Source organism: Pongo abelii, chromosome 3 (genome assembly GCF_028885655.2).
Source record: "Pongo abelii isolate AG06213 chromosome 3, NHGRI_mPonAbe1-v2.0_pri, whole genome shotgun sequence".
NCBI lineage: Eukaryota > Metazoa > Chordata > Mammalia > Primates > Hominidae > Pongo > Pongo abelii.
The window spans coordinates 97,442,333-97,457,155 of record NC_071988.2 but is presented as its reverse complement, the minus strand read 5'-3'; the positions used below and the strand labels follow the sequence as shown (position 1 = coordinate 97,457,155).

General features: G+C 41.0%; 1 protein-coding gene across 9 annotated transcripts in view; it reads right to left on the bottom strand.

Annotated features, from left to right (window-relative positions):
• The window catches only part of FAM47E (family with sequence similarity 47 member E), a 70,271-nt gene that overhangs the window by 15,297 nt on the left and 40,151 nt on the right, over positions 1-14,823 (bottom strand). For 8 of the 9 annotated variants that reach the window (XM_054554084.1, XM_054554087.1, XM_054554089.1 and 5 more), the window contains exons 2-3: positions 11,779-12,124; positions 4,466-4,605 (exon numbers count right to left, since the gene is read on the bottom strand). In XM_054554084.1, coding sequence (XP_054410059.1) covers positions 4,466-4,605; positions 11,779-12,124 — 486 coding nt within the window. The remainder of the gene's footprint in view (positions 1-4,465; positions 4,606-11,778; positions 12,125-14,823) is intronic. The other variant, XM_054554091.2, reaches the window with a different exon arrangement.

Here is a 14,823-nt window from a genome sequence, read left to right as displayed (position 1 = left end):
GACTTCTCTATCATTCTTAAAATCCAGCCCAGTTAAAGTCTGGCAGATTGTAACTGTCTCCTTTTCTGGACTGGTGCAAAATGCTAGTGTCTCTGCATCATCAACTCCTATGGCTCCCCCAACCTCCAACCCCCAATCCATTCCCTACACTGCAGCCCAAGCAGTCATTTCAAAATGTAACTCTGGACATATCAAATGCAGCCACCCTTCATCACCATCAATAGCTTCTTTATAAAAATTGAGATATAATTCATCCACCATGAAATTCATAAAATTTACCACTTCAAAAGTGTATGAGAGTACCCTTTATATATTCACAAAGTTGTGCAACCACCACCAATATCTTATTCCAGAACATTTTTATTACCCCGAAAGAAACCCCATAGCCATTAATAATCACTCACCATTTCCCCATTTCCCTCGCTCCTGGCAACAACTAACCTACTTTTCTGTCTCCGTAGATTTGCCTATTCTGGATATTTCATCTGAATGGAACCATGCAATATGCAGTCTTTTGTGTCTGGCTTCTCTTAATTAGCATAATGTTTTCAAGGCTCATCCATGTTGTAGCATGTATTAGTAGTTTATTCCTTTTTATGGCCAATATTCCATTGTCTACATAGACCACTTTTTGTTTATCCATTCACAAACATATCCAGGTGATGGACATTTGGGCTGTTGCCACTTTATGCCTGTTAAGGACAATGCTGCTATGGATATTCATGAACAAGCTTTTGTGTTCAATAGCCTCTTGCTATTCCTCCAATAAAGACTTAAATCTTGACACAATCTCCAGGGCTCTGCACGGCCTGGCTCTCCAGGTTCTTTGGGACCCACCACCCTTTTTTACTCTCTGAGCTCCAGCCAACGTGGCCTTCTCTCAGTTCTGTGAATTCATGCTGCTCCCTCCAGCCATTGGGCCTTTGCTTGAGCTGTTGCATCTGACTGCAATGCTGTCACCATTTCCTTATCCCCTTCATATCTCAACATACATGTGCCTTCCTCGGGGAGGCATCCCCACAAGCTGTCCCCTGAACCTACTCTTTTTTCATAGCCCCTGTACTTTTTATTCATAACATGCATATTAATTTATCCACCCATTCATTAGACAAATATTCAGTAAGCACCGACTATGTGCCAGGTATTAGAATTGAACTGTAAATAAAGTTAAGCCCCTGTCCTCATAGAGTATACAACCGAATAGGAGAGATAGATAGTAAACAAACATATGCCAGTTGATTATAAGTTATATAGAGAAAGTAAAATAGGACAGGAGGGATGGAGAGTGATGGTAGGGAGCATTTTATTTATACAGAGAAGTTGTCTCTATTAAAGTAATATTTGACCAAAGACTCAAAAGAAGAAAGGGGTCAAACCATGTAAATGTCAAGTCATGCAGATAACATGCATGTGCAAAGACCTGAGCTGGGAGTGTGCTGAGCATGTCCAAAGAACACAAAGTCCTGTGGAGCAGAGTAATTAAAGAGTAGAATAGCAGAGGATGAGGCTTGAGAGGTGACAGGGACCTAATCATACAGTACTTTGAAGGCAGTTGTAAGGACTTTGGATTTTACTCAGAAAAATAAGCAATTGGAGAATCTCAAGCACTGGAATGACACGACTTGACTTACATTTTTAAAGGGATTATGTCAGCTATCGTGTGACAAATAGACTTGAGAGAGGGGAGCTTGGGTGGAGGCCATGAGATCAGTTAGTAAGCTATTGCAACAATCCAGGCAAGAGGTGATGGAATCTTGGAATAGACTGGTAGTAGTGGAGAAGGTGAGATTCTGGATACATTTCAAAAGTAAAGCCATTACCATTTGCTGGCAGATTGCAACTATTGTTCCAGAAAAAAACTGGAAAGATGGGGTTCCTATTTACTGAACTGGGGAAGACAGAAGGAGGAATAAGTTTGGGGGAGAAAACAAGAGTTCAGTTTTGGGTTTGTCTAGTCTGAGATGCCAATTATACAACCAAGGACAAATACTGAATTAACCATATACAGATGGACCAGAGGAGGTCATTTGGTTGTGAGTAAATGTGCTGAAAAGATGTCAAAGACCAAAGTACTTCAAGGCTAGAAGGTAAAGAGCGGCCAGTAAAAGATGACTACGGAGAGGTCCATGAAAGAGGGATGTTCCAGAAGCCAAGTAAAGAAAGTGTTATGAGAAAGAGGACATGATCAGTTACGTCAGTTGCTACTATGTATACAACAAGTATGGTGATCCCTGAGAGCTGATTTAGTTAACATGGAGGTCAACGGAGACCTTGACTAAGGTCAGGTTCAGTGGAGTGGTGGAGATAAGAGCCTGATTGTTGTTTGGAGAGAAAAAGACTAAGTGAGTATGAATGCCTCTTTCAAAAAATTTTGCTCTAAAGGAAAGGACAGATTATCTGGTGAGTGGGAGTTGGTGTCGCTTGCATCCTGCCAGCACCTGGATGTGTCCGTCAACCTGGAGCTTCATCAAATATATGTGTCCAAGAATTTTTAATCTTCAGTCACGCCCCTCTCTGTCCCCTCTGAGAGGTCACACTGAGTGGGACTGAACATTCTAACCCTCTAATCACTTGGTCTTTCTGGTGACCAGCCACATTCTAAGACAATCTAGGGGCCCCAACCTGAGCACCTCATTAGCATAAACTCACTAGTGACTAAAAGGGGCTCCTTATGAATAACAAAAAGCATTCCTGTCACTCAGGAAATCCCAAGGGTTTTAGGAGCCCTGTGTCAGTAACTGGGGACGAAGACTAAATATATGTATTATATCACAGATCCCTACATATAACACTCCTCTCGCTCCCTCACCCAAGTTCTGAGCAACTTGAAAAACAATACAGAGAGCAAAGACAATAGCCAAAATATCCCCTTCACTGCTAACAGCAGCCATGATAGATGACATGGCTTTAGGTCCAAGAGGACTTGCTAACTGACACCCAGAAATTGGCAGACCCTTCCACCCAGTCACCTGCAGGGCTGGACCAGGGCAGTCCTCCCCTCTAGAATGGGGAAGCAAGGAGAAATTGTGCATCCCATGGGCCATCTTGCTCCTCATGGAAGAAAGGCAGAACTGAGACAAGCACGCCCAGTTACCCTTCCTACATTTACCAGGAGGTGGACTGAAGAGTCAGAAATGTCCTAAGAGTAGAGTTCCTCTCACCTTGTGTCTTACCCTAAAAAACATATATAATGTAATGCAGTAGATTCTCTCTAAATCCACCTCCATGTAGGTAATGTGTGTGACCAACAAAGCTCTACATGGCCCCCACCAAACACACCGACCACAGTCCACACTCCTCTAAGTGTCTGGGTACTGTGGATAGGCTGCTCTCTAGTTCACCATACTCTTCAGCACCCATCAGTGAGGTCTTTAATTTCAAAAGTCAAATGTAGGCCCGGCCCAGTGGCTCATGCCTGTAATCTCCACACTTTGGAAGGCAGAGGTGGGCAGATCACTTGAGGCCAGGAGTTCGAGACTAGGCTGGCCAACATGGCGAAACTTTGCCTCTACCAAAAGTACAAAGATTAGCCAGGTGTGGTCGTGGGCACCTACAGTCCCAGTTACATGGAGGCTGACACATAAGAATCACTGGAACCCAGGAGGTAGAGGTTGCAGTGAGCCAAGATTGTGCCACTGCTCTCCAGCCTGGGAGACAAAGCGAAACTCTGTCTCAAAAACAAACAAACAAACAAAAAATGTGTATCCCAAATCTATTTGTGTCCAGTATACTTATCACTGCATTTATGTTATTTAATTAAATATTATATTGACTGGGGAATCAAGAATGTGTTACAAAAGGGAGGTGCTTTCGTTAAGCTTAATGCTTTGAGAAAGGTCAATGAAGGTAGTATTACAGGTATGGTTTATGCAAAAAAGATGGGTGGAAACTCCAAGCAGTAGACCTATACTCTGAAAAAAGTCTTAGGTCAGGCATGGTGATACATACCTGAAGTCCCAGCTGCTCAGGAGGCTGAGGCAGGAGGATCATTTGAGTCCAGAACTCAAGGCTGCAGTGAATTGTGATCTCTTCACTGCCCTCCAGCTTTTACATTTCTTGGGGCACAAAGGATGATACCCCAAAAGTATGGTGCTTTGGCATGCTGAGCACTTTTGAATTAAAGGAAATTGGAAAGCCTTAGAAGCTGCCTCAAAATCAAGGATTTTCTAACCTTCACTGTTTCTACCCCTCAAGCATAGGGAGGGACTCTCTCTGGAATTTCCTTGTAGACACCTGTGTCTGCGTCGTCGCTGGATAAATCACATCCATTGAAGAAATAAGCACTATTTAGAGCGGTACCTAGGACTCCTTTCCCTTTTCCTTGGGAACTTAGTTACACTTGCTTCATTAGAAGTATTCTAAAGATGAGAAGTTTTAAGAAGGTAATTCTTAGATTTAAGAAGGTAATTCCTAGAATGTTTCATCAGGTGACAGCAATGATCGAAGGGTTAAGAACAATACTCACGGTCCCAGGTAGACTTGGGTAGAATGTTTTTTAAAAAGCTTTGTAGGTTCCTTCATTCCTTTCCTGGTGTCCTGACAATAAGCCCATGTGTCCTCCAACTTCCGGTCAGGATCGAGCACTTCCAGCACCTTTAATAAGAGCTACAAACAGAAAATAGTCTTAGAGGAAAAGAAAAACATGCTGAAGAAGGCAGTCCCCATTCTACAACAAAACAGAACAACTTGCCCTTCACTTTTCCTTTTCAGTCCATCAGTGCTGTTCACCAACTTCTGTGCCAAGTATTATGCTGGGTGCTATGGATAGATTTGGACCATATCCCAAAAGACATAATCCCAAATGTTAAAATCCTGAAAGATCATAATCCCTAAAGTCTAAAATCCTCAAAATCACAATCCCCAAAATTAAAATCCCAAAACTATAATTCTGAAAAAAAATTGTAAAAAAAAGTATTTTAAAGGCACTTAAATTTTTAAATGGAGATTTATTTGAGAAATGTAAAAATGAGAGAACACTTCATTGGCCATTTTACACAACGAATTAGGCAATAACAATATACATAGTTTTGCAAGCATAAACAGTCAGGTGTACTACCAAAAGTCACATGGGTATAATATGAGCAGGGAAACCATATTCATAAAGAAATAGCTTAAAAAGTGATATGTATAAATGCATACCACTATGTTTGGCAATTGTGTGCACTCTGCTTTATAATTTCAGTCATCTGAAATACAGCGATGTACAACCTAAGCCTTTTGACAAAATCAATCAAAAAGCATGATGGGGCCAGGCACAGTGGCTAAGGCATATAATCTCAGTGCTTTGGGAAGCTTACGCAGGAAGACGATATGAGGCCAGGAGTTTGAGACCAGCCTGGGCAATATAGCAAGACCTCTGTCTCTATTAAAAAAAATTTTTTTAATTAGCCAGGCATGGTGGTGCACTCCTGTAGTCCTAGATACTTGGAGGCTAAGGTGAGAGGATACCTTGAGCCCAGGAGTTTGAGGTTACAGTGAACTATAATTGCACCACTGCACTCCAGCTTAGGTAACAGAATGAGAACCTGTCTCAAGAAAACAAACAAAAAACAATCATGATGGGACACCACTCTATGTGCAGTTACCCAAAGAACCAAGATATCAAGAAATGTTATCTTTCACAAATACAGATGAACAAAAAAGGACATCTCTTCATTCACTGATGAAGTTTCAATGTTTTTATGTAAATCCACAATGCTTACACACAAAGTTAGTTTTGTGACAACACATTGTCATGAAGTCAAATTTGCAAAAAATGCATGAAATGAATTAGAGCTCTATAAAAAGTCTTTACACAATGTACATCTCCAGCATTAGAAATGATGCAAAGATGAAACACATAACACAGTGAATTGTAAAAAATAACACAATTTAAAATAGTGTGGGGGGCACTAAAAAAAAGCAAGAAGAAAATTCAACATGTTAAAAAATGTATAAGAAAGATAGATTATGGGCAATTACACAGAGGTATTCCATAAGAACTGGCAGGCATTTATGATAGTTAACTATATTTTGAAGTCTTGCATCATAGTAAATAGTTGCTTTTTTTCTTTTAGGGCTCTCCTTGGAGAATACGTTCATATTCATTTTCTACATGCACTGCTCTTTTTAAAATTCTTCTGTGATTCAATATACACTCGCGTGAGTACTCCCTATTACATTTTCCCCTCTTCTGTGCCATACTTCTATGTTGTTCTGGGTATAGGGAAATCCATTCCACATATACTCATATACAGACCCCAAAGTTGGCAGAAACAATACCGGTGATCCAATAGCAACACCATCTTCTTATCTTACTTATCCTATAATTATTTTTGAACCAGTCAGTAATATCACTGATCTCCTCAGGCAGATGCAGCTTTAATTTATTAAAAGCTCCTGGAATTTCAGCAGCTGTAAGGAATGCTAATGCGAACAAATGACACTTTTTTCATGTTTATTTTTTTCCTTAAAAAAAAACTTTTTATTTTATCTTTTAATTTTTTATTGTAGATTCAGGGGGTACATGTGCAGGTGTGTTACATGAGTATGTTGTGTAATACTGGGGTTTGGATTTCTAGTGAACCCATCACCCAAATAGTGAACATAGTACCCCATAGGTAGTTTTTTAATCCTCAACACCCTCCTAACCCCCCTTTTTGGAGGCCCCAGTGTCTATTATCTCCATCTTTATGACCATGTATACCCATTGTTAAGCTCCCACTTATAAGCAAGAACACATGGTATTTGATTTTCTGATTCTGAGTTATTTCACTTAGGATAATGGCCTCCAGTTCCATCCATGTTGCTACGATAGACATGATTTCATTCTTTTTATGGCTGCATAGTATTTCATGGTATATACATACCACATTATCTTTACCCAATCCATCATTGATGGACACTTAGGTTGATTTCATGACTTTGCTATTGTGATAGTGTTGTGATAAACATATAAGTGAAGGTGTCTTTTTGATAAAACAATTTCTTTTCCTTTGGGTAGATACCCAGTAGTGGAATTGCTGGGTTGAATGGTAGTTCTGTTTTTAGTTCTTTGAGAAATCTCCATCTTGTTTTCCATAGAGGTTGAGCTAACTTACAGTCTCATCAACAGTGTATAAGCATCCTGTTTTCTCTGCATCCTTGCCAATATCTGTTATTTTTTTATTTCAATAATAGCTATTCCGACTGATATGAGACGGTATCTGGTATCTCATTGCGGTTTTAATTGGCTTCTCTCTGATGATTAGTGATGTTGAGCATTTCTTCATATGTTTGTTGGCTGCTTGTATGTCTTCTTTTGAGAAGTGGCTGTTCATGTCCTTTGTACACTTTTATTTTTTTTTGAGACAGGGTCTCACACTCTGTCACCCAGGCTGAAGTGCAATGGTGCAATCACTGCAGCCTTAACCTCCTGGGGAGACTTCACGGCTTTGCCTACTTTTTAATGGAATTGTTTTTTCTTGTTGAATTGTTTAAGTTCCTTATAAATTCTAGACATTAGTCCTTTGTCACATGTACAGTTTGCAAATAGTTTCTCCCATTCTGCAGCCTGTCTGTTTACTCTGTTGATAGTTTCTTTTGCAGTTCAAAGTTCTTTAGCTTAATTTTCATTTGTCTATTTTTGTTTTTGTTGCATTTGCTTTTGAGGTCTTAGTCATAAATTCTTTGCCTCAGCCAATGTCTGGAAGAGTTTTTTTTGTAGATTTTCTTCTAGAATTTGTATAGTTTCAGGTCTTACATTTAAGTCTTTAGTCCATCTTAATTTTTGTATACAGTGAGAGATAGGGACACAGTTTAACTCTTCTGCATATAGGTAGCCAGTTTTCCCAGCACCATTTATTGAATAGGGTGCCCTTTTTCCATTGTTTGTTTTTATCAAGTTTGTCAAAGATCAGCTGGTTGTAGGCGTGTGGCTTTATTTCTGGGTTCTCTACTCTGTTCCATTAATCTATGGGCATATATTTGTACCCATACTATGCTGTTTTGGTTACTGTAGCCTTGCAGTATAGTTTGAAGTTGGGTAACATGATGACCCCAGCTTTGTTCTTTTTGCTTAGGATTACTTTGGCTAATCAGACACTTTTCTGATTCTGTATGAATTTTAGAATTGTTTTTTCTAATTATTTGAAAAATTATGTTGGTAATTTTATAGGAATGGCATTGAATCTGTAGATTGCTTTGGATAGTATGGTCATTTTAACAATATTGATTCTTCCTTTACATGAACATGGAATGTTTTTCTATTTATTAGCATCATTTATGATTTCTTTCTTCAGTGTTTTGTAGTTCCCCTTGTGGAGGTCTTTCACTTCCTTCATTAAATGCATTCCTAGGTATTTTAGTTTTTTGTGGCAGTTGTAAATGATATTGAGTTCTTGATTTGGTTCTCAGCTTCAGCATTGATAATGTATAGAGAAACAACTGATTTTTGAACATTAATTTCATATCCTGAAACTTTACTGAAGTCGTTTATCAGGTCTAGGAGTCTTTTGGATGAATCTTCAAGGTTTTCTGGGTGTAGGATCATGAAATGATTCATTTTTAAACTCAAGTTTCTGTCATTGCCAAATCACATGGCCAATCCATTCATCTGAATTTCTGCCACATGTGTTAGACTACATGAAAAAAAAATTTTATTGATAACTCTTTCAGGTTCACTTTTAGAAGCTTTGATTACACTTAATTCCAAACCTGTCATTTTGGTTTGGGAGTTTCAAGAAATCCATTTTCTTCTGCACAGTCCACCAAATCTTCAAATAAGTGATTATAAAATACTTCATTTGTTTCCAGTCGTTAATATATAAAGAAGTAGATAAGTTTTAGAATTTCCAGATCCAACAGGGGCATGAAATGTATATCATTGATTTTAAAAAGTGGGGACAGTCTTGAAAGTGCCATCCAATAGCCAAAGCGAAACATGCACTAGTTTTTCTGTGTTAGATTTAGTGGTAAATATAAGAAGTCTATCTTTCTTGACAGTCAAATCTTTAACCAAGAGTAGTTCACCATTTTATGTGGTTATAACACTGGAGGAATCTCAATATCAGTAAATGTCTGCTTCAGAAGGTTGCTGAGCTTGTCAAATTCTTTTAATTCTCTGACAAAGGGTGTCACATGCTCGAAGGCAACCACGGTGTTATATGTGAAGAGGCATAAATTGTACACAATTGAATAATTTGGCAGAGGAGATCTCTTGTATTTTTCACCTGCATTTTCACTTACTCTATGATCTCTGAGGCACCGAAACACTGAGGGCAGATCTTCCCGGCCTGCTCCACTCAGACTCACATACACTAATCTCCTCTGGGGACATCCTCTCAGACACATCCAAAATAACACTTTACCATGTTTCTGGGAATTCCTTAATCCAGTCAAACTGACACCTAAAATTAAGTCCACAAGTCCACCTCTTGTCAGGTTGGCACTCATACTCATCTCCTTAAACCATATTTAATTTCCAAATAAGGACAATAGCAAGGTAATTGGTCCACCTACCACGATGCAACTATCCTGCATACAACCAAAAACACACTAATCCCTTCCCCAGAATTTGGCTTTCAGGATTTCAACATTCAGGAATTCAATCTTTCAGGATTGTGATTTGTGGGATTTTAGACTTTGGGGATCTCAACATTCACGATTATGATGTTTGGGACTATGTCTTTTGGGATTATAATCAGCACCACTTGGATAAACCTCCCATCACCTGGACACTCGGTACACAGCCTTTTACTAAAGTTCTACTTCCTCTAGAATGGAATATGTCTCTGGGCCTACCCCTGTCCCCAGACGCCCCACTGAGTGAAGCGCCTCTAAAGGATTTCTGTGGTTTTTGACTGCCCACTATCTATTTTCCCTCTCATGAATATCTGGATTTTTCCTTGGAGAACCACCTCTCTCTCCACTCTCAACCTGCATGGTCTGAATTAGCCTGACCCCATCCTCACTCCTAAGGCAGACCAAACAATCAGAACCACAGTGACTGACTTTGGAATAGACACATGATCAAAGTTGGATCCATGATAATTAGGCTATGGAATTTTTCTGGGATCATGCAAAAAGGTGCGTTCTCTTTCTGCTGGGGTTGCTAAGTGGGTAGGGCTTAAACCTGGACCTTCTGATGGCCACCTTAGCACCATAAGAGATCCTGCTTCAGCAGGAAGCCAACACACCTATTTGCGGAAGTCACACATGGAAATAAGCGCCACAATCCCAAGCCATGCTCATGTGCCATCTGAGGTATGGAAACAATCAATCTCTTTGTCATGGACTCAGAAGTTCTGGCCTGCAGGAGGCAGTGAAGGAAAGCCCCAAAGAGAAATTAACCGATCAGCGATTCTAGCTCTCCTTTCTGTAGACTTCTCTCCCACTGATCATTTATTTATTCATTCATTCAAAATTATTTATTGAGTGTCTGCCATAGGACAGGTATTGGTGGTACACAGTGAAAGACACAAAGTCCCTGCCCATATAAGCTTTCATTGTGGGAGGAGCTCAGTGGTGGCAAGTGCTACAGTGAAAAGTAGGGCACGGTAAGGAGTAGATGTGAGGGTGGAAGGGAAGTGCTATTTTATACAGGCCTCTCCAATCAGGAGACATTTGAGCATCGATCTAAAGGGAGTGAAGGAGTAAGCCAAGCAGCTGTCTGGAGCAAGTGTTCCAGGCACCAGAACAGAGAGCTGAATTGGACATGCTCATAATGTTGATGGAGCAGCCAGGAGGCCAGAGTGGTTGGAGTGGCAGGAGCAGGGGTAAAGTTGGAGAGGGAGCAGAACAGAGGTACTGTTGAGAGCAGAATGCCAAGGCCTTTCAGATCCCAGCAAGAACTCTGGCTTTCTCTGAGAGAGAAGGGGACACTGGAAGGCTCTGAGCAGAGATCTGCCTTTCTGAACCATTGTCTCGCTCTCTGTGTAGAACACAGGCTGCAGGGCTATGGATGGCGTTGCAGTCACTGCTAGCTCCCTGCCCAATATCCATTCTACCTTTTCTCTTTAAACCTAGTAGAACCTGGGTTTTGCTCAGGTTCAATGCCCAACTCTGAAACTCCATTTGCTAGACTCCCTAGCAACTAGGAGTAGTCAGATGAAAGAGATGTTTACTGGGAAAGCTATTATTTGCCTAATTAAAAGACAGAGTCAGCTGGCATACACCCTTTAACATTTGTCCCTTCCCTCTTCTTGTCTGAAATATAGACTCAATGCCTGGAAGCATGGAAGCCACTTTGAGATACAAAGACAAGAGATGCATACTAAGGATATAGAGCTAAAGTCAGGAGAGGCCTGGGACATTGGTGACATCACAGAGCTGCTGCTGCTGTCCAGCCCTAGTCTGGACCATTAGGAGGATTTTCCCCACGACCTTTCCGGTCTCATTCTTTCCACCCATTAGTAAGTATTTAAGGGCACCTCCTAATATCAGGCTAAAGTGACAAAAATAAGACTAGACAATTCCCTCTCATTGTTTCCTCCTCCCCTCAAAAAGTCACAACACAAAGTACAGTAGATGGGTAGAAATTGCGGGGAATAGAAGTCATGTTTCTGGTTTGCGGCATCTTTGTAAGTTGAAGGGCTTCACAGGAAGCAAAGAGAGCAGTGTGCATGTTGCTGCTGATTGTGTTTTCTGGGAACAGAGGACAGAAGGCTGCTCTGAGGCCCACAAGAACTCGCACCCTGGGGGAGACATTCATCGCTCCTCTTATAAATATGTCACCCTCTCATGGGGACTTCCTAGACATTTAGATAGAATTATTTGCGAAGCCCCAGTGAAGCCCCTCCCACAAACCCTAGGACACATCACCTCTATGGGCATAGCTTCTTCCAGATTCGGGTAGAGCGCCAAGGGATGTGGGGTCAGGTGGGCCTCCACGTCCTCCAGGAATGCCTTCCGAGCCTGCTGGGCTGGCGAGAGCTTGGAAAGCAGGTCTGCTTCCTTGAGCAGCTTGATCTGCCTCTTCTTTGGGGCCAGTTGGGGAGCTCTGTGATAAATCTGGGGCAGAAAGCCCTCCACAGGGACCTGAGTCACCAGACCAGTGCAAGGCGGGCAGCCCTTCCTGAAGTCGTCCAGCCCCTTTCTTGGAAATACCAACCGCCGGCTGTGCAGAGAGGTGGGGAACTTCAGCCCGTTCTTGTGCTTTGTGAAACATCTGGAAGGTAGATAGATTCTCTTTGTACCTAGAATACCACGTGCCTGTTCATATTAACCACAGGACTTGGGTGGGAGAAGGAGGTAGTAAAAAGGCTGGTCTCCAGCTTTTAGGGTGGGGGGTAGGGGAAGAGGGATTCACTAGAAAAGCTGGAGTTAATCATATTCCTAGTTCATAGCACAGAATCGCTGCTCTGTACAAGGCCCCTCTCTTGCTTTCTTGTCTATTTTATCCCCACATCCGACTCTCACTGGTCTCCCTTGCAAAAGCAAAACTGCCCTAGTGGATTTGGAATATATCCTTTGTTTGTACACATCCTTGAAATTCTGAAGCGTCCTTTTGTGTGCATGCACTCTTAATTTACGTAAATGGCACTATTCTGCTTCTTGTTTACCCAGCACTATATTTTAAAGACCTTTCCATGTCATTCTAAATAAATCTAATCCATTATTCCAACTGCTGCCACCACATTTCATCTCTCCATTCGCTTTGTGAAGGACACTCAAGTTGTTGCCTTTCCCAAGGACCCTCTCTCTTCACTAAAAGGGACAGAGTGCAGCTGGGCGGGAAGAACCTGGATCCCACTGACAACTCAGCCCCTAACTAGCTGAATGGCATTAGCTCTTCATATAACCTCTGTGGGTTCCTCCTAAACTCAGGGGATCAAAGGTTGCAAAATGGCTATCCATGGGCTACATTGGGCCAACAAACCTGTCATTTGGTCTTACTTGTGTTTTAATAAGAATCATAATAGCTAACATAAATTGAGAATTTTCAATATAACAGACACTGTTCTACTGTTCTAAGTGCTTTACACATACGAGCATATTTAAATTTCATAACAACCCTATGAATTAGGCACGAGTATTATTCCCATTTACAGATAAGAAAATTGAGCACAAAGAAGTTAAAAAACAAAACACTTGTCAAAGGTCACACAGCTAATAAATGGTAGAGCTGGGAGTTTAACCCAGGTAGGCAGCTCCAGAAAAAGGTGCTTAATCACTCTACTGGAGTTTCTGATAAATAAAAATGTTCACATAAATAATCGGGAAAAATAGCTCCTCTTGAAAAGCCAGATTTTTCAAGATCTGTGAAAAGTGGGTCCACTTATCCAAGGAGCCACAATTGGTATATTGGTTGCCCACTTGAGAGAAATCATCTGCTCTCTCATTCACAACCTCCACCTCTCCTACTGCCATATATATAGCTGCTTCACTCAGCCTCCTTATCCACCAGCTCCCTGTTAGCATTGAGTAGTTAGGACATATAGATGAGATGGAAGAGACAGATGGGCAAACAGGAAGGAAAATAGAACAAGCTCCTGAATAACCTAACACAACCAGCAAACACCAAAGCCACGACTTGGAATCTGAGCGTCTCATTATCCTCACATATTGCAGTGCCTTAGTTAGGTATTTCTAGAGTCTTTGTGTCTTTCCCTGAAGCCTCTTCCACCTTCAGACCCCTTTTATCTATAGTCTTTTTACACCAAATCTAATCCTTGCTACACTCATTGCTACAAAATGTTTTTAAGAGATTCCAGCCTGACCCCAATTCTTTTCTAGTGAGTCCTAGAAACTTCTTACTTGTTGCATAGATGTGTATGTGTTGTTTTAAGGGCTTAACCCAACTGTACTGTGAAGATCTAGATGAAAGGACACAAAAAGATGAACTTAACAAAAAGTTACTCTCTGCATTTAACAGATCACTCTTAAATAGCTAAATGGCAGAAAGATGTTGAAATTACATCTAATCATAAGATTAATGACCCATTCAGCATTACCTATTAGTAAGTAACCCTCCATATTAAATGTCTTTACAAAGTTCATTATATGCACATTTACAACTAACTCATGCATCCAAGCACTTCATGAAATCAAAACTGAGAACAAATATTTTTGTTTAAGTACAGCCATACAACTCAAAATGGGGAATGTATGTGGCAGTGAGCTGAAACTTCATAGAATGTTAGAACTGGCAGAGATCCTAAAAGAAATCCAGTCTACTTTCTTCACTTTTCTTTTTCTTTCTGTTTTTTTTTTTTTTTTTCAAGACAGGGTCTCACTCTGTTGCCCAGGCTAGCGTGCAGTGGCAATTATAGCTCAAAAGCTCACTGCAGCCTCAAACTCCTGGGCTCAAGGGATCCTCCAATCTCAGTCCCCCAAGTAGTTGCGACTACAGGTGTGCGGCACCATGCCGAGCTAAATTTTTTAATTGTTTTTGTAGAGAGAGGAGACAGGGTCTTGCTATGTTGCCCAGGCTGGTCTCAAACTTCGGGTTCAAGTGATCCTCCTGCCTCTGCTTCCCAAAGTGTTGGGATTACAGGCATGAGCCACCTTCCTCATTTCTTTCCTTTCTTTTTTTTTTTTTTTTTTTTTAATTTGAGACAGGGTTCCACTCTGTTGCCCAGGCTGGAGTGCAATGGTGTAATCTTGGCTCACTGCAACCTCTGCCTCTCAGACTCAAGTGATCCTTCCACCTCAGCCTCTTAAGTAGCTGGGACTACAGGCATGTGCCACCATGCCTGGCTACCACTTTCCTCTTTTCAATAAGGAAACTAAGTTCCAAGAGGAGAGTGAGGCAACCAGTCTAAAGGGAGGGCTTTCCTCTCCCCCACATGGCCTCTATAGTTAATAAGCTTACCACTCTGCATTATGTTAGGTTCAGGAAAAATCTCACTTGGCCCATAAAATAAA